This window comes from Ranitomeya imitator, chromosome 7 (assembly GCF_032444005.1).
Source record: "Ranitomeya imitator isolate aRanImi1 chromosome 7, aRanImi1.pri, whole genome shotgun sequence".
Lineage (NCBI taxonomy): Eukaryota > Metazoa > Chordata > Amphibia > Anura > Dendrobatidae > Ranitomeya > Ranitomeya imitator.
Genome location: NC_091288.1, coordinates 74,122,151 through 74,142,977, shown reverse-complemented (window position 1 = coordinate 74,142,977; position 20,827 = coordinate 74,122,151). Strand labels below are relative to the sequence as shown.

Genomic DNA, 20,827 nt, shown 5'->3' with positions numbered 1-20,827 from the left:
GAATTAGAGCAGCACATAAAGTGTTTTTAAACTTGAATATTTGAATGAGGCCTGCCAGTTGTTGCTTTCAAGGGTCTATGTATGACTGGATGGCCCTCCTTATATTTTTTTTCCAAGGTTTGGCACTTTGTGCAAAGCCTTTATGAGTGTAGAAGAACATCAACTACACTTTCAAAATATTTAAATGAGGCCCGTCAGTTGTTGCCTTCAAGGTCTATGGATTGCTCGATGACCCTCCTTATAATTTTGTCATGGCTTTGCACTTTGTGTAAAGCTTTTATTAGTGTAGAAATGCCACAACTACACTTTCTTAATTTTTTATGAGGCATTTCAGTTAGTGCCTTCAAGGGTGTATGGATGACCCTCCTTATATATTTTTTCTGGCTTTGTGCAGAGCCATTATGAGTGTAGGTGTACCTCAGCTACACTTTCTTAATATTTGAATGAGGCACTACAGTAGGTGCCTTCAAGGGTGTATGGATGACCGTGCTTGATGCCATTGCTGCTTGTAAGAATCCCACTAAATTAACTACCGTATTTATTGGCTCATGAAGAACTTCAAAGAAAGAGGTTCTACGGAGCAGCAAAAACTTTTTCTTCGTGAAACTACATAGGAGCTGTGCCTGTCACAACTCCACTAGTGTGAGCGTAATCAGCACTTACTCAATCTCCCCTCCATAGGATATCACCCTATTGGGTGCTCTGTTCTCCTCATCTAGATTTATTCAAGCTGGAATTTTGGTTAGAACAGGCAAAGACTTGATCTCAGTAATGAATTTGTTAAGGAACAGCAAACTAGATAGACAAACATGCAAATTTACGGAGTTGAAGGCAGTTTCAGATGGAAAGTGATCATGATGATATGTTTAATCACTTTAAATGGACAGATGATTCTTGCAAGAAGTTTTGAGGCAGATGTTCTCAGTGGAGAGCCAAATCTTATCCTTTGAGAGATTGAGTAGGAAGTCTGTGTTTATTCACATTCATTTTTGCCTTTGTGTACACAAACCTTCTTCACAGCAGGAATGCATCTCTGTGGGAAAATTGATAAAGGAGGATGAAATTCTTAATAAAAAGCTGTATAGAATGGATATTACTAGTAGCTTCTTTCATCACTTTTTTTAAGGGCAAATTGAGCCTAAAGAAGATCAGGCTAATTGTCTTGGTGGGAATTAGGAGATGTTCAAAGGCATTGTGCCATGCATTAAAATTCTCTCTGTCTGACCATTCATCTGAGGATGGTAATCAGAGGGAAAATCCAGTAAAATCCTCAGAATCTTTCTTAGAACTCTCCAGAAAAGACCAGGGCAATTGTAGATTTACTTGAAAAAGATGTGAGACAACTGCGGAGTGGAAGACAGACCAGATAATCAACAAAAAGGTCCACCACAACTCAAATAATGGTAAAACCGAGAGTAGCAGGAAGTTTCGGAACAAAATGCATGGGTACTTTGGACCAGGGTTCTTGAGGAATGAGCAGTGGATGTAAGGGACTGAGAGGTCACAGATTTGAGAACTTCAGTAGGGGACATGGAGTAAATGATGTTATAAATTCATTCATGTCTTGTATCCACTTTGATCACCAAGAAAATAAGGTGAAACAGTTCTGCAGTGTGTTTGATTCAAGGATGAATGTAAATGAAAGAAGTTTGTGCCCAAGACAAGATTTTTTTGTGAAAAACTAAGGTAACAAAGAATAGGTCACTGCCATTCACAGAAAGAAATCAATAAAAAATAATCAATATGATGTATGTATCCGAAAATGTTATGAAAAAAATCAACTTGGCATGCAAATAACAATTCTAAGGGGAAAAAATGTAGTTTCATAAAAATGATGATATGGTCAAAATACTCAGGTGCATAATAATTCTGGACACAGTGTATATTAACAGTGTCTAATGGATCCCAAAGACTTAAAATGGGGACTGCCGATGTAGCTGAAGTGTTTTAAGTGGATAGAAATCAAGATGAAGAAAGTAGTAGAAGAGGTGGGACCTTCTAGATAGGTGCCAACCTCCCAATAATGCCATTATACACAAGTTGGGAAAAAGATGCAACCTTATTAACAATGCACTCATGTTTCAAAGCCAAATCAAATTCCTCCTCAGACACATGAATATCAACTAAATAGTATAAGGGGAATATAAAAAACACCAAAGACACATACGAGTTGTAGTTAGACTGAGGTGTAAGAACAAGCAATTTTAACATCTAAGAGGCTCCTGAAAAAAAATAGAAAGACTTTACAAATTTGTGGAAAAGGTGGCGGAGTTCCTGGCTGTGCCGAAGAACCTTCACATTTCCTGGAAACCAGCTTCTGGACAGTCTCTTTTGCATGATGCATTGATGACCCATCATTAGACGTACCTCTGATGTCCAGTCACATATACAGTGGTGTGAAAAAGTGTTTGCCCCCTTCCTGATGTCTTATTCTTTTGCATGTTTGTCACACTTAAATGTTTCATATCAACAAACAAGTTAAAATGTTAGACAAAGATAACACAAGTAAACACAAAATGTATGTTTTAAATGAAGGTTTTTATTATTAAGGGTAAAAGAAATCCAAACCCACAGGGCCCTGTGTGAAAAAGTGATTGATTCCCTTCCCCCTCCTTTAAACATAAATTTACTGTGGTTTATCACATTTTTGGAAAGCGGAGTTCAATTTCCCTACCCACATCCAGGCCTGATTACTGCCACACCTGTTTTCAATCAAGAAATCACTGAAATAGGATATGCCTAACAAAGTGAAGTAGACCAAAAGATCCTCAAAAGCTAGACATCTTGCTGCGATCCAAAGAAACTCATGAACAAATGAGAAACAAAGTAATTGAGTTCTATCAGTCTGTAAAAGGATATAAAGTAATTTCTAAAGCTTTGGAACTCCAGTGAACCACAATAAGTGCCATTACCCAGAAATGGTGAAAACATGGAACAGGTGTGAACCTTCCTAGGAGTGGCTTGCCAACCAAAATAACCCCAAGAGCGCAGCAATTACACATCCAAGAGGTCACAAAAGACCCCACAACAACATCTAAAGAACTGTAGGCATTACTTGACTTGTCTCAGTTAAGGTCAATGGTCATAACTCCACCATAAGAAAGAGACTGGGCAAAAATGGCCTGCATGGTAGAGTTCCAAGACGAAAACCACTGCTGAGCAATTAAGAACATAAAAGGATCATCTCAGTTTTGCCAGAAAACATCTTGATGATTTCCAATACTTTTGGGAGGATACTCTATGGACTGATGAGAAAAAAGTTGAACTTTTTGGAAGGTGTACATCCTATTACGTCTGGTGTAGAAGTAACACAGCATTTCAGAAAAGGAACATCATACCAACAGTAAAAAAAACTTGCTGTGGTAAGTGGAACCATGAATTCTGCTTTCTACCAAAAAATCCTGAAGGAGAATATCTGGCCATCTATTTGTGACCTCAAGCTGAAATGCTTTTGGGTTATGCATCAGGACAAGGATTCAAAACGCACCAGCAAGTCCACCTCTGAATGGCTTAAGAAAAACAACATCAAAACTTTGGAGTGGCCTAGTCAGAGTCCTGACTTTAACCCAATTGACCCTAAGGCCATGCACGCACATTGAGTATTTGGTCAGTATTTTACATCAGTATTTGTAAGATAAAACCAGGAGTGGAACAGTCAGAGGTAAAGTATAATATAAACAGAAACGCCTGCACCACTTCTGCACTGTTTACTCACTCCTGGTTTTGGCTTCCAAATAGTGATGTAAAATATTGACCAAATAAAAAATTTGTGCATGTGGCCTTAAAAGGCAGTTCATGCTTGGAAAGTCTCCAATGTGGCTGCATTACAACAATTCTTCAAAGTTGAGTGAGGCAAAATTCCTCCAGTGTTGTGAAAGACTCATTGCCAGGTATCGGAAACGCTTGATTGCAGTTGTTGCTGCTAAGGGTGGCCTAACCAGTCATTAGGTTTAGGGGGCAATCACTTTTTCACACAGGGCCCTGCAGGTTTGGATTTCTTTTTCCCTTAATAATAAAGACCTTCATTTAAAAACTGCATTTTGTGATTACTTGTGCTGTCTTTGTCTAATATTTATATTTGCTTGGTGATCTGAAACATTTATGTGTGACAAAGATGCAAAAGAATAGGAAATCAGGAAGGGGGCAAACACTTTTTCACACTTTACAGAGGAAAGGACACGGGGAATAAAAGATATGTGACCTTTAGCTACTCAAAGCCTCAGAAATCGTCACAGGTGTCCTAACTAAAGGGTACTTGATGTTTGGAGTTGAGAAACATTGTTCTATAACAATGTACTCTGAATGGCCACTTAATTATGGACCGTCTTTCACAATTGGAGCTTTTCTAAGAACATGAGACACTGGTGTGCTACATAAAACCAAGTGCGCATTGTTTACACTGGTCACTTACTGTGTGAATCTAGATTAGAAGGGAAGAATCATGTACTGTGAGTGATGTGATTGGCTGCAGTGTTCATATGCACTTTAGTTGTGATGTCACCGCTGCAGCTTGTCATCAAAGCCCGGGACAGTGGCAGAGAGGCTGAGTAACATCTGACTTTTAGGCTATGTGCACACGTTGTGGATTTGGCTGTGGATCCGCAGCAGTTTCTCATGAGTTTACAGTACAATGTAAACTTATGGGAAACCAAAAACGCTGTGCCCATGCTGCGGAAAAAGCCGCACGGAAACACAGCGGATTATTTTCCACAGCATGTCAATTCTTTGTGCAAAATCCGCAGCGGTTTTCCATCTGCTCCAATAGAAAAATGCAGATGGAAAATTGCAGCAGAATCCGCATTAAAAACCGCGATAAATCCGCAGTAAAAACCGCAGCGGCTTTGCACTGCGGATTTATAAAATCCGCTGTGGAAAAATCAGCAGCTGATTTTTCTACGTGTGCACATAGCCTTAAAGTTGAGCAAGAAGATTTGCAGGACCCTAGTACAATGGCCATGACGGTGGTCCGGAAGGTAGGAAGAGGCTTGCAGGGCCCTGTTCGGCCATGGACTACCAACGTGGCCACTGGCCAAGATCCTGCAAAGCTTTTTGTTCACATTTACTGGGTTTCCTATTTTAAGCTACTTTCACACTAGCGTCGGATTCGGACCGTCGCATTGCGTCGGTGCTGAGATTCCGACGCTAGTGTTTGTTGTGCCGCACAACGGAGGCGGCGGATGCATTCCTCCGGCGCATCCGCTGCCCCATTGTAAGGTGCGGGGAGGTGGGGGCGGAGTTCCGGCCGCGCATGCTAGGTCGGAAAAAGCGGTCCGTCGGCTGCAAAAAACGTTACATTTAACGTTTTTTGCTCCCGGCGGTCCGCCACAACACGGCGCAACCGTCGCAAGACGGTTGCGACGTGTGTCAATACGTCGCAATGCGTCGGTAATGGAACTCTATGGGGCAAAAACGCATCCTGCAAACAACTTTGCAGGATGCGTTTTTTCCCCTAAACGACGCATTGCGACGTATTAAAAAAAAAAACGCTAGTGTGAAAGTAGCCTTAACCTAACAGAGATGAAAAAATTCTCAGTTCTCAGCTGTCCTTATCACATAGTGTATAGTTTTTATGGAATAATCCTTTTATCTTTATGGATTTTCCATAGATAATAGATGAGTGTAATATTATGGAAATATATGAATTTAGCTTTAGCTCGGTCACCAAATAATAATGGTGCCATGAGGGGAGCAGTCAGCAATGGAGGCTACTGCAGTAAGTGAGTGTGCTGTCTGCACACTGCACCGGGGAGAGCTGCGCCCCGGAAGTGGCCGGAACGGACGGGAAGGGACGGAACGTTTGTGCTCTGAGGGAACTTTATCCCGCACGCACGTTGCCGTGGCGACGCGGACACTCACTTCCGGAAGTAGAAAGTATGGTAGGGAAAATAAAACGTGCTCGGCAGAAGCTGCATGTGGCGGCTGTGAAAGTTAATTCCTCCGGAGAAAATGCCCCCACTGCACAAGACTACAAGATTCCCGGTGCCCCGGAGCTGTCTGTACCGCTGTCCTGGAGCAAACCGGTGGGAGGAAAGGTGAGAAGACTCATGGCTGCATGGGACGTGTATGGCTGTAGTGATGCTATTGTTACTGCCAGGGTAGCCTTACATGCACTGACGGGGCGCAGGATGGTCCGGTCACTGCACCCAGCTGTCTCCCTACAGGTGCAGATCGATAGAAAGAGGCGGGCATCTCCTGATCATAGATGGGGGCATCTACCCACTGCCGTCTCCTGATCATAGATGGGGGCATCTACCCACTGCGGTCTCCTGATCATAGATGGGGGCATCTACCCACTGCGGTCTCCTGATCATAGATGGGGGCATCTACCCACTGCGGTCTCCTGATCATAGATGGGGGCATCTACCCACTGCCTTCTCCTGATCATAGATGGGGGCATCTACCCACTGCAGTCTCCTGATCATAGATGGGGGCATCTACCCACTGCCGTCTCCTGATCATAGATGGGGGCATCTACCCACTGCCGTCTCCTGATCATAGATGGGGGCATCTACCCACTGCGGTCTCCTGATCATAGATGGGGGCATCTACCCACTGCCGTCTCCTGATCATAGATGGGGGCATCTACCCACTGCCGTCTCCTGATCATAGATGGGGGCATCTACCCACTGCGGTCTCCTGATCATAGATGGGGGCATCTACCCACTGCGGTCTCCTGATCATAGATGGGGGCATCTACCCACTGCCGTCTCCTGATCATAGATGGGGGCATCTACCCACTGCCGTCTCCTGATCATAGATGGGGGCATCTACCCACTGCCGTCTCCTGATCATAGATGGGGGCATCTACCCACTGCCGTCTCCTGATCATAGATGGGGGCATCTACCCACTGCCGTCTCCTGATCATAGATGGGGGCATCTACCCACTGCTGTCTCCTGATCATAGATGGGGGCATCTACCCACTGCTGTCTCCTGATCATAGATGGGGGCATCTACCCACTGCAGTCTCCTGATCATAGATGGGGGCATCTACCCACTGCCTTCTCCTGATCGCAGATGGGGGCATCTACCCACTGCCGTCTCCTGATCATAGATGGGGGCATCTACCCACTGCCGTCTCCTGATCATAGATGGGGGCATCTACCCACTGCCTTCTCCTGATCATAGATGGGGGCATCTACCCACTGCCGTCTCCTGATCGCAGATGGGGGCATCTACCCACTGCAGTCTCCTGATCATAGATGGGGGGGCATCTACCCACTGCCGTCTCCTGATCATAGATGGGGGGGCATCTACCCACTGCCGTCTCCTGATCATAGATGGGGGCATCTACCCACTGCCGTCTCCTGATCATAGATGGGGGCATCTACCCACTGCCGTCTCCTGATCATAGATGGGGGCATCTACCCTCTGCGGTCTCCTGATCATAGATGGGGGCATCTACCCTCTGCGGTCTCCTGATCATAGATGGGGGGTCATCTACCCACTGCCGTCTCCTGATCATAGATGGGGGCATCTACCCACTGCCGTCTCCTGATCATAGATGGGGGCATCTACCCACTGCAGTCTCCTGATCATAGATGGGGGCATCTACCCACTGCCGTCTCCTGATCATAGATGGGGGCATCTACCCACTGCCGTCTCCTGATCATAGATGGGGGCATCTACCCACTGCAGTCTCCTGATCATAGATGGGGGCATCTACCCACTGCCGTCTCCTGATCATAGATGGGGGCATCTACCCACTGCCGTCTCCTGATCATAGATGGGGGCATCTACCCACTGCCGTCTCCTGATCATAGATGGGGGCATCTACCCACTGCCGTCTCCTGATCATAGATGGGGGCATCTACCCACTGCCGTCTCCTGATCATAGATGGGGGCATCTACCCACTGCCGTCTCCTGATCATAGATGGGGGCATCTACCCACTGCCGTCTCCTGATCATAGATGGGGGCATCTACCCACTGCCGTCTCCTGATCATAGATGGGGGCATCTACCCACTGCCGTCTCCTGATCATAGATGGGGGCATCTACCCACTGCCGTCTCCTGATCATAGATGGGGGCATCTACCCACTGCCGTCTCCTGATCATAGATGGGGGCATCTACCCACTGCCGTCTCCTGATCATAGATGGGGGCATCTACCCACTGCCGTCTCCTGATCATAGATGGGGGCATCTACCCACTGCCGTCTCCTGATCATAGATGGGAGGCATCTAACCACTGCTGTCTCCTGAGTTTTGATACATGAGATGGCAGTAGGCAGAGTTCCCCACATGGGTTCGAGAGACAGCGGCAGGAATTTGCCCACTCTTGTCTCCTGATCACCTGTGGGCATAGCTGCTGTTAATGTCCCTTTTGATCTTCAGACAATCGCAGTATATAGCACTAATCTTAGCATTAAGTTGATGAAAATGAAAAGGACCCTGGTGAAAGGGAATAATCAGACAATAGATCTGACATGTATTTCATGACTGCTGGTCACCTAAGTCCCAGCCTATTGCTTTTTTTTTCTTGCTGCAAAATAATGTGTTTTCAAGAACTGTTTTATGCCACATGACCTTCGTCAGCTAATTGCTGGCCAGCGTGGTGATATGTTATCTTGGAGGTAAAATCAGATATGTTGTGAAGTTTATTTTGATTTCCTCATTTTCAAACCAGATATTATCAGATATTACTCCTTTAAAAGGTCCTTTGACTCAGATAATGCGGTCATGGCCCTCTACCAATTGCCTTGTGTTTGTCTTATGCTGACAGCTCATATTTAAATCAGTAGTGACTGTATGGTGCGAGAGTGCCAGGATCCAAGCTTACAGAATGCAACTCTTGCTCTATTCTTACATAATCACATTGAAATTTCAAAATATGGGTTGTCTCCTCTTCATTAATGGGTAAAATTGCACAGTGCTTGTAAAAACAAGCAACTCTGCAATTTACTTCTTCATTAAAAATCCTCTTTTCTTGAAGGATTTTTTATTCTGTTGTGTACAGCTCATCGTCAAGGTTACAGGCCACCCTGCAGTGAGAAACTAACGTATGGGGGCACCACATAATGTAAAACACTGGGATCCAACCCTGACCTTAGAATATACACATATACAAGAAAAAGAAAACAGCAAAGGCCATAAGAAGGGGGATCACCAGGCAGCAAGGATTTATGCAAAAAACACAACTTTTATTAAGTAGAAATACACGACAAAAGGAAAGCTAAAAACATCTAAAAACAGATAATAACCATGCCTAAAATAAGGCAAGTGCCTACAAAACATACAACATAGGGGGGGGGGGAAAATGACATGCATGCAAAAGATATTGCAGACTCCTATATGGACAGCATATGTACCAACTACAAATATGTAGTAACAAAGCAGGTTATATTAAATGAACAATAAATGCCCTAGGAGTCACATATAGTGAACTGGAAATGCACAAGGATATAATACATGCAATATATCAGTTCTAAGCCCACCAGAATAACCTATAAATAAGTTAGCATAGTACACAAATAAATGCACAAAAAACCATGTCTTAAATGCTTCTGGATATAACAAGACTATCGGTCACTGGCAAATATAAGTCACAATCAGTGACAAGTAAGGACCAGACAAAATAGCCCTAAAAGCTCAAATGATCAAAATAGACCAGATTGTGCATGGAGCAATAATATGGCATACTAAGTGAAGCCGCTCCCTATGTGCAAAGCATGCCAGCTTGCCATTTCCCCCACACAGAGAGATTGGGTATAATAAGCCAATCTAAGAAACAGGCATATATGCTCTCTTTCTTAGTGCCTGTTTCTTAGATTTCTGGTCTATTTTGATCATTTGAGCTTTTAGGGCTATTTTGTCTGGTCCTTACTTGTCACTGATTGTGACTTATATTTGCCAGTGACCGATAGTCTTATGTTATATCCAGAAGCATTTAAGACATGGTTTTTTGTGCATTTATTTGTGTACTATGCTAACTTATTTATAGGTTATTCTGGTGGGCTTAGAACTGATATATTGCATGTATTATATCCTTGTGCATTTCCAGTTCACTATATGTGACTCCTAGGGCATTTATTGTTCATTTAATATAACCTGCTTTGTTACTACATATTTGTAGTTGGTACATATGCTGTCCATATCTTTTGCATGCATGTCATTTCCCCCCCCCCCCCCCCCCCTATGTTGTATGTTTTGTAGGCACTTGCCTTATTTTAGGCATGGTTATTATCTGTTTTTAGATGTTTTTAGCTTTCCTTTTGTCGTGTATTTCTACTTAATAAAAGCTGTGTTTTTTGCATATAACCTTGCTGCCTGGTGATCCCCCTTCTTATGGCCTTTGCTGTTTTCTTTTTCTTGTATAGGCCACCCTGCAGTATCGGAGTGGCCGGTTACCTAGGCAAGGATTGCTCACAGCTTGTAAGCTGTATGATTTACAGTTTGCTATTAGCATAGGTGAGTATGAGCTTGGACAAACAGCACGACCATACTGATGGTCTGAACTGTCAGTCTTCAGGAGCACACTGCTCCACCCCTTAAGAAACCCAGAAGCAGAGCAGGGGTAGCTTCCATGTCAGATCAGACTGATCTATTCACGTCTATAGGTGTATAAAAAAGAATTGGATTCCATATGGAGCCACTCTATAAGCATCGGATTTCTATGGATATATTTCATTTTTAAACATAGGAAACTGTATTTAACCTAGTACAGTTTTAATAACGGTTATGCATAAAAATGTCAGAGATGAAGAAAAAAAAAAAAGTTTCTGGATAAAACTGAGAATTTTATTATATGCTCATGTGACCAAACCCTCACCTTGCACAACTTGCCATTATAAAGCCCAGAACACATTTAGCCACATCTAGCAGAGAGGCTGCTATGTGTGACCGTTTCTTCACAGCTGACAGTATTATTATTATTATTAATAATTTATATAGCACCATTGATTCCATGGTCCTGTGCATGAGAATGGGTTACATACAAATTACAGATATCACTTACAGTAAGCAAACTAACAATGACAGACAATATCTTTTGCATTTGTTGTCTAACTGACAAAAGTAATTCAAGAAATGGTTAAAAAACAAAAGTGTAAAAACTGCAAAACTTTTGATTTTTTAGGACTGGGCATTATTGTCCCCGAATATCTTTGCATCAACTACAATTGAGCCTGAAAATTTAACTCAAAAGTTAGAAGTGGAAGCAAAAAGTTTGGTCTCTGCCGACAAAGGTATTTAATAATCTTCTATGTTTAACACTTCGTCCTCATTGGATGGGTTCATGGATATGGCTAACGTTGTGCTTTCTCACTGATGGATACACTATGGCTGAAGTGCAGGACTTGTAAGGAAATGATGCAACACTTTTAGTAGCAGTCTGGAAGTGTCATTTCTTTCATCCCATCTCTGTTGCATCCATTCATTTTGATTACATTTCATTACGGACAGTTGTCCTGTGATCCCAGTCTGACCACCAGGCTAGTACATGGTCTTCCTTTGAACTGCAGGCTGACATCCATCTTTGCCAAGTTTTCCCCTCCTTGTTCATCGGTTTGTCTCTAATGCAGCTGAATATGTCACTTTTTGCTTTATACTAGAGAGCGATGATACAATTATTTGCTTCCAAGTTATATTACTCAGCTGACTCACATTGATGTACGTGTGCTGTATGCTGGTTCTCTATTGCATCAAACTCACAGCCAGTATAGGATTATAGGTCCAGAAATCAATCAATATTCACTGCAAAGCATCTACCGTAAAAATTAACTTTTATTATTATTTTATTATTCTATTTCTTGCCAGCTCCATATTCTGTGCCTCTGCTCTCTGCATGCTTCCTGGCTGTGTGTATAGGGGGCGGCGCCTGAACTCTCTGGTTCTTATAGGGATCAGGTGCACCTGTCTAAGGCTACTTTCACACTAGCATCGTACGACGCACATCGCAATGCGTCATTTTGGTGAAAAAACGTATCCTGCAAAGTTGGCTGCAGGATGCGTTTTTTCCCCATAGACTAACATTAGCGACGCATTGCCACACGTCGCAACCGTCGTGTGACGGTTGCGTCGTGTTGTGACGGACCATCGGAACAAAAAAGTTACATGTAACGTTTTTTGTGCGTCGTGTCCGCCATTTCCGACCGCGCATGCGCGGCCGGAACTCTGCTCCCTCCTCACCGCAAATCACAATGGGGCAGCGGATGTGTTGTAATAATGCATCCGCTGCCCCCGTTGTGCTGCGTTGTCACAGGATGCGTTGGTACATCGGCCCGACGCACTGCGACGGGCCGACGCTAGTGTGAAAGTAGTCTAATCTGTTCCTGACCAATTACCAAGAGGCCTCCAGCATTTAGTGCAGCTCCACCCAGTGGACTGGGCCTGTGCAATGTGTTAGCTCAGTTTGTGTTTAGCTTCTGAGTTTGCCAGGCCTTGCTCTGTGTTACTCCCTCTCTAGTGGTCTTTCGTTGTGTTCTTGCCTTGATCTTGTTGTCCGCCCTCCAGGAGATAGAATATCCTGGTCACTGTGTCTTTGTCCTTGTGTCTTGTTCCATTGCCTTGTCTGTACTTAGTCTAATCTTGGTCTCCTTGTCTGTGGCTTCCTTCCCTGTAGTGTCTGTCCTTGTGTTCTCATTCTGCTTACGCTCCGCACTCTTGCGGCTCTGCCTGTTCTGTACCTTTGTGGCTTAACCTCTGCTCCGCACTCCTGCGGTTCTGCTCCGTTCTACTCTGCTTAGCTTCTGCTGCTGCAGTAATCTCTTGCTGCAGCTCCTCTCCACATTCCTTGTGGCTCTGCTCTGCTTAGCTTCTGCAGAAATCTCTTGCTACAGCTCCTCTCCGCATTCCATGCGGTTCTGCTCTGCTTATCTTTTGTTGCTACGCTATCTCTTGCTGCTTGCTGCTCTTTCGCTCCTATCTGCAGTCTTGCACTTCTCTTCCTGTGTGAACAGGTCCCAATCTGTTCCTTCATTCTCCTTTCCTTCTGGCTTGTTTCCGTACCTGCATCTCCTGTGTGAACAGGTCCCAACCTGTTCCTTCATACTTCTTTCCTTTCTGCTTGTTTCCTTACCTGCACTTCCAGTGTGAACAGGTCCCTACCTGTTCCTTCATACACCACACCAACCAGCCCTGTGTTCTCTGCCGTGCCTGCCAGCCCTGTGTTCTCTGCCGTGTCTCTGCCAGCCCTGTGTCTCAGCCGTGCCAGCCTACTCATCTGAGTTTCAGCCGTGCTCTTCTGCCAGTCCTGCCTGATGCCCGCACCTGTCCTAGTGTTCCTGTTCTCCAAGTGGGATCAGCAGCCACAGCCTGGAGTAGCACTTGGCAGCTGCCTGCTCCACAAGCCTGACCTCACCATCAGAGGCTCCAGTGAAAACCCAGGCAGCTGTCATAGTCACGCCCCTTCCAGGGTAGTCTGGTTTGTGGCAAAGTGGGGCCACAAATCCCTCAAGCTCACACCCACCAGTCAGGGCGTGAGCGTAACACTCTGAAACGTCCAAAATTGTGAGATGTCTTGCAGAGGGATGCAGCAGTCTTGAAATTGGAAATCTTTGAAGCGTGATCACCGAACAATCAAGCGTTTCATGGCAAATAGCCAACAGGGTCGCAAGAAGGGTGTTGGGCAAAAAAGGCGCAAAATAACTGCCCATGAATTGAGGAAAATCAAGCGTGAAGCTGCCAAGGTGCCATTTGCCACAAGTTTTGCCATATTTCAGAGCTGCAATGTTACTGGAGTAACAAAAAGCACAAGGTGTGCGATACTCAGGGACATGGCCAAGGTAAGGAAGGCTGAAAAACGACCACCTTTGAACAGGAAACATAAGATAAAACGTCAAGACTGGGCCAAGAAATATCTTAAGACTGACTTTTCAAAGGTTTTGTGGACTGATGAAATGAGAGTGACTTGATGGGCCAGATGGATGGGCCAGAGGCTGGATCAATAAAGGGCAGAGCGCTCCACTCCGACTCAGACACCACCAAGGTGGAGGTGGGGTACTGGTATGGGCTGGTATCATCAAAGATGAACTTGTGGGACCTTTTCGGGTTGAGGATGGAGTGAAGCTCAACTCCCAGACCTACTGCCAGTTTCTGGAAGACAACTTCCTCAAGCAGTGGTACAGGAAGAAGTCGGTATCGTAAAAAAAACAAAACATGATTTTCATGCAGGACAATGCTCCATTACATGCCTCCAACTGCTCCACAGCGTGGCTGGCCAGTAAAGGTCTCAAAGAAGAAAAAATAATGACACGGCCCCCTTGTTCACCTGATCTGAACCCCATAGAGAACCTGTGGTCCCTCATAAAATGTGAGATCTACAGGGAGGGAAACAGTCCACCTCTCGGAACAGTGTCTGGAGGCTGTGGTGGCTGCTGCACGCAATGTTGATCGTAAACAGATCAAGCAACTGACAGAATCTATGGATGGAGGCTGCTGAGTGTCATCATAAAGAAAGGTGGCTATATTGGTCACTAATTTTTGGGGGTTTTGTTTTTGCATGTCAGAAATGTTTATTTCTAAATTTTGTGCAGTTATATTGGTTTTACCTGGTGAAAATAAACAAGTGAGATGGGAATATATTTGGTTTTTATTAAGTTGCCTAATAATGCTGCACAGTAATCGTTACCTGCACAAAGATATCCTCCTAAGATAGCCAAATCTAAAAAAAAAACCCCACTCCAACTTCCAAAAATATTAAGCTTTGATATGAGTCTTTTGGGTTGATTGAGAACATAGTTGCTGATCAATAAAAAAAATAATCCTCTAAAATACAACTTGCCTAATAATTCTGCATGCAGTGTATTTGTAGACGAATCTGTATGGGGTTAGGACACAGGTTCAGCTTTAGGAGAACCTCACGCAGTCCACGGGTGAGCATTATTTATGTATTTATGCCTTGTTTGCCCAGTTGTCGCTCCTGCAATCACTGATCACATGCAGATTCCTTTCTTATTAAATGTGTACAGGAATGGCAGCAGCTGCCTTTGGTCTGTTATTTCAGTGTCTGCACATGTCAACCGCTTCTTTCACACTTGCGCCTTTTTCCTCCCGTCGAAATCTGTCGATTTTTGAAAAAACAGGATCCTGCAAATTTTTCCCATAGACTTTTATTAGCGATGGATTGTGATGGATGGCCTTCTGTTTCATCCGTTGTGCATTGGATCCGTCGGAAAATCTCTGTCCGTCGGGCGGAGAAAACGTTCAGAGGAATGTTTTTTTTTTTTTCTGCACGTTGGAAAATCGCTCAGTGACGGATCCTGCGCTGTCCATCGTTGGCTATAATGGAAGCCTTTGGACGCAGGATCCGTCGCTGACCGTCACACTGGAATTCTCTTTCTTTCTTTCTTTCTCTTTCTTTCTTTCTTTCTTTCTTTCTTTCTTTCTTTCTTTCTTTCTTTCTTTCTTTCTTTCTTTCTTTCTTTCTTTCTTTTTTCTCACTCTCACTCTCTCTCTCCTTTACTGAATGCGTTACATCCGTTTGCCACTTTTTTTACAACGTCCGTCGATACGTCGTGCCAACGCATTATGACGGCCGTCTCAAGACGGAAGTGTGAAAGAAGCCTTATGTGCATGTAAGGCCTGCTGGATCAGCACCTGTAATTTTATGCCATCATCTTGCTGCAAAATGATATCTGCACTTAGGATAAGCTCTGTTTTCTCATTACTCTAAGTGTAATACTAAAGGCTATACTAATGTTAATGAGTATCTGCATATCATGTTCTAATGCTCATCTGAAAATTAATTTATCAGGGATCTGTTCTAAATTTCGTCCATCATCAGCTCCTTGCTCCCGTTCTGACAGATGGGTGAAGATTCCTTTGGTTTTAGTTGAACGCGGTATTCTAGTTTTGAGCTCTGGTTTCCATCATTCGTAGATTGCACAATAAGGCTATGTACGCACTTTTAAGTGTTAACAGTAGAGTTTTCTACTGCAAAAGGCAGAGAGTTGGCAGTAAAACGCTGTTTAAAATATTTGCGTTTTTGTGTGCATTTTTTTTAATGTTTTTTTTTTTCCCTTCATTCATTTGAATGGATGAAAAATGCTCCAAAAATGCTGAAAGATTTGCCATTCTGCAAATTAAAAGAAAAAAAAAAAAAAAAAAAAAAAAGAATCTTTTGAAGGTTCAAATCTGCAAGGAAAAAAATAAATAAGCAAGTTTGTGCATGAGATTTCAGAAATCCCATTCACTTTGCTGGTACTGTAAAACACTGTTTTTTTTCTGCAAGAAAAATAGAGCAGCAAAAAGACAACTTGTGAACAAGCCCTAATTGATCCATTTTGACTTGGCTGATGATCCCCTGGTCTAGTAGGATAAAGTAAAAAAAGATGTTTATTTGACATTTTTAATTTGATTCAAATATATCCGGGTTAAGTCTTATTTTTGAATTATACTGAACTGTCCCAGTTGCTATATTAAATGGGGTTTTGCAAGAATGAGTTGTGTTTTTGCTTTGTTTTTTTTTGTTCTAGTTGCATTAGCTTGCTCTAGGTAAACCTAATAAAATCTGCAATACTCGCCCGCCACTGCTTCAGTGCTGCCCATGGATTTTGTCCACAAGCTGTAGCTAGAGGTCGCAGCATCATCTGTTTAAGCATCACTGACGGCAATCCTAAAAATGCAGAAAGAGCATGTTTTCTGAAAGCCATTTAATATTAGCAGTGTTTTGCCATGTACAGTACAGACCAAAAGTTTGGACACACCTTCTCATTTAAAGATTTTTCTGTATTTTCATGACTATGAAAATTGTACATTCACACTGAAGGCATCAAAACTATGAATCAACACATGTGGAATTATATACTTAACAAAAAAGTGTGAAACAACTGAAAATGTCTTATATTCTACGTTCTTCAAAGTAGCCACCTTTTGATGACTGCTTTGCACACTCTTGGCATTCTCTTGATGAGCTTCAAGAGGTAGTCACCGGAAATGGTCACACACTGCAGCAGGGATTTTGGCCCACTCCTCCATACGGTCTTCTCCAGATCTTTCACGTTTCTGGGCTCTCGCTGGGCAACATTGAGTTTCAGCTCCCTCCAAAGAATTTCTATTGGGTTCAGGTCTGGAGACTGGCTAGACCCCGCCTGGACCTTGAAATGCTTGGCTGTGTCTTTTGGGTTACTGCCATGCTGGAAAGCCCAGCCACGAAGGAGGTTATTGGTTAAAATCTGGCGATACATGACCCCATCCATCCTTCAATATGGTGCAGTTGTCTTGTCCTCTTTGCAGAAAAGCACCCCCACAGTATGATGTTTCACCATGCGATATCTATCCATCTAACCTCCTGATGAGCCGTGTGGTGAAACGCGTAGAGGTCACAAGACATCCAAATGATAAGTACCCTTCTGACTGCCCTATTGATCTTACATTATATCTTATATGTTTCTCTTGATCGTTCTTAAAATCTGAATATCTCAAGATCGGATTAACCATGTTTTGTCATTGGTTCCCAAGCACCCCTTATCTTTGCTTAACATTACTGATCACTGGGGTTAATGGTTTATAGGGTCTCCCAGGGTCAGCCGCCGGTGAGTAGGGTGTCAACCTCCGCTGTTTAGGCAGGGTATTGCGTAGGTACAGATCAGAGGGGTATGCTTATCTCATTATTTTCATTGTATCTTTGTTAATCAGGCATGGTGATTCACCTCTTTCACTAACCTGACATATGCCTGCATTGCCTCTCTTTCTGACCTTTATGAAAGTGTATAAACTATCACTTATCAGTAGGGTCAGCCGTCGTTGAGTGGGGATGCCATTCTCGTATGTTTAAATTAAATATTAAAAGTTAAAAAACAAACAGATAGATGCCGCGCTAGCAAATGTGGAAAACAATATCACTTATGGGTTATAGCACACGATAACCGACTAAAAGCAATAAACAAAGACAGAAAGCAAACAGACAAAACTCCCCGTGGATTCACGTCAGTGGAACCCCCTGACCCAGAAACAGATACTCCCCCCACCACTATAGTACCGCACCAGCAGCACAGTCTATCCTGCAATGAGTTAAGTGCCAATATCTCTAACTTACCAATGGTATGACTGACACAGCTAAGTGCGGGTCCGCGTTGCGTGAGGGTAGATGTGCCTCTGTCCAATGTAAACCGCCAAGGGTTCCGGTGTGGTGCGCGTCAGATGACGCTATGCAGCGTACCTCAGGGATGCCCCGGCCGGTAGCATTCCCCGGATACCGCACACAAAAACAACAATGGCCGATAGGCTCCTCCTACCTAGTGACGTCACCTGCAGTAAGGAGCGCTGGATCGCTCAAAAAAGGGAGGGGAGAGGGTTTAAACCAACGCGTTTCAAAGAGCAGCGCTCTTCTTCCTCAGGGTCTCTGGGTGAGCGCCAGTGTTTATAATATAGAAATATTAAAAGTTATATTTTGGGTCTACCTTCGATTGGGTTCTTTTCATGTTAACCCGCACCATGAATCATGTTTGGGATGGTGTTCTTGGGGGTTGTACTCATCCTTCTTCTTCCTCCAAACACGACGAGTGAAGTCGATACCAGAAAGTTCTTCTTTGGTCTCATCAGACCACTTGACCTTCTCCCATGCCTCCTGTGGATCATCCATATGGTCATTGGCAAACTTCAAATGGGTTCTGGACATGTGCTGGAGAGAGCAAGGGGACCTTGCATGTCCTGCAGGATTTTAATCAATGACTGCGTAGTGTGTTATTAAAGGTAATGTTTGAGACTGTGGTCCCAGCTCTCTTCAGGTCATTGACTAGGTCCTCCTGTGTAGTTCTGGGATGATTCCAGTCCTTTCTCAGAATCATCCTTACCCCATGAGGCAAGATCCTGCATGGTCACCAGACTGAGGAAGATTGACAGTCATCTTGTGTTTATTCCTTTTTATAACAATTGTGGAAACAGTGGTTGACTTCTCATCAAGCTTTTTCCCTATTGTCCTATAGCCAATTCCTGCCTTGTGCAGGTCTACAATTTTGTCACTGGTATCTTTAGAGAGCTCTTTGGTCTTGGCCATGGTGGAGAGGTTGAAGTGATTGATTGTGTGGACAGGTGTCTTTTATACAGGTAGCAATTTCAAACAGGTAATGAGTGCAGAGTGGGGGGCTTCTTAAATAAAACCTAACAGGTCTGTAAGGCTGAATTCCTGCTGGGTGGTAAGTGATCAAATACTTATTTCATTCAATAAAATGCCATTTAATTATTTAAAAATCATACAATGTGATTTTGTTGGTTTTATTGTTAGATTCTGACTCTCACAGTTGAAGTGTACCTACGATAAAAATTACAGACCTCTCCATTCTTTGTAGGTGGGAAAACTTGCAACATCGGCAGTGTGTCAAATACTTATTTTCCCCACTGTATGTTCAGTCCTTCAGACATCCTTCGTGTCCATACATCCTCATCTCATCAGTGACCACTGTCCAGACAGCAGGTGAAGCTCCACATTAAACTCTTCCCTTTTTCTTTTGATTGAGAACGTGCTGCGTGTGCATTTTTGATGTGGAAAAGTGCATAACCCGGGCTGCGCACATTTGACTCTGTAATTTTGTACCTTTTCAAGGAAATTTTTTTTTTTTTTAATTTAGGTATCATTGACTGGCCATGAGTTTTATTATGCATGAGACATTGGCAAAGAGCTTCCAAATGGCAGCGACTTTCCTGCCTTCCTCTTGCAGACATGTGGCACGATTGCTAGAAGAGTGTGCTACTGCCAGTTTTAATTGCCAGAGTAGAGCGCTGCTCGGGATGAAGCGGTGTGGCCCAGAGTGCTACCCTTTTCTGCCTGTGATTTTTCACCTTCCAGAGTGCCATCCTCTGCTGCCACCTTCCATAGTGTCACCCACCTTCCCGTGTACCTTCCTGGGTACCCTTCCTGCCTGCCTGTGGATGGGCTTTTCAGGGTTCCACTCACTCCTGCTGCCTATGATTTCGCCTTCCAGAGTGCCATCCACTCCTGCTGCCTCCTTGTGGTTTCACCTTCTGGCGTGTCACTGGCTGTTGCTGTTTTAAAGTGTTTTTCTCATGTTTCTATCTCCAGTAGTCACTGCTCTTCTTCCTCCCAGCTTTAGGCTTGCTGGGGCAGTGCACGCCTGGAGATTGGCACTTCAAGTTGGCATCATGGCGGAGCCCAAATTGTATACTCTCCCATCACTCTTTTATTCCCATAGGAAATGCATTGGAGCACTTAGGCCCACCAGCTCCAGCAATCCTGCCAGCTTCAAAGCTGCATTTGCAAGCAGCTTGCAATGTGCGCTCCTTGTCTAAGAAATTGGCCACCTCTGAGGTAGTTGGTGGCATTGGTAATGATAATTAAAAATCCCTCTGCTCTTGAGAATGAAGCACATGTTTAATAAGACGTAAATTGCAACATTGCTAATTTTTAATAGCACTTTGCAATGCCACCCATTAAGTATAAAGTGAAGCAAACCCTTTAATTTTTTATAGTTCCCTTCATGCAGTGGATTTCTCTTTAAATACAACCATGCCTTAAAGGGAACCTGTCACACCCAAAATCGAAGGTGAGCTAAGCCCACCAGCATCAGGGGCTTATCTACAGCATTCTGTAATGCTGTAGATAAGCCCCTGATGTATCCTAAAAGGTGAAAAAAAGAGGTTAGATTATACAAACCCAAGGGCGGTCCCGGTACGATGGGCGTCGCGGTCCGGTCCAGCGCCTCCCATCTTCTTATGATGACATCCTCTTCTTGTCTTCACGCTCCAGCGCAGGCGTACTTTGCCCTGTTGAGGGCAGAGCAAAGTACTGCAGTGCGCAGGCGCTGGGAAAGGTCAGAGAGGCCCGGCGCCTGTGCACTGTAGTACTTTGCTCTGCCCTCAACAGGGAAGACAAAGTACGCCTGCGCCGGATCCGCAGCGTGAAGACAAGAAGAGGACGTTATCGTAAGAAGATG

General features: G+C 43.9%; 1 protein-coding gene across 1 annotated transcript in view; it reads left to right on the top strand.

Annotated features, from left to right (window-relative positions):
- Positions 1 to 5,834: 5,834 nt before the first annotated feature.
- Positions 5,835 to 20,827, top strand: part of SLX9 (SLX9 ribosome biogenesis factor) — a 187,215-nt gene continuing 172,222 nt past the window's right edge. Inside the window, exons 1-2 of the mRNA XM_069733515.1 lie at positions 5,835 to 6,032; positions 11,074 to 11,182. Of these exons, the coding sequence (XP_069589616.1) occupies positions 5,874 to 6,032; positions 11,074 to 11,182 (268 nt within the window). The 5' untranslated portion in view covers positions 5,835 to 5,873. The remainder of the gene's footprint in view (positions 6,033 to 11,073; positions 11,183 to 20,827) is intronic.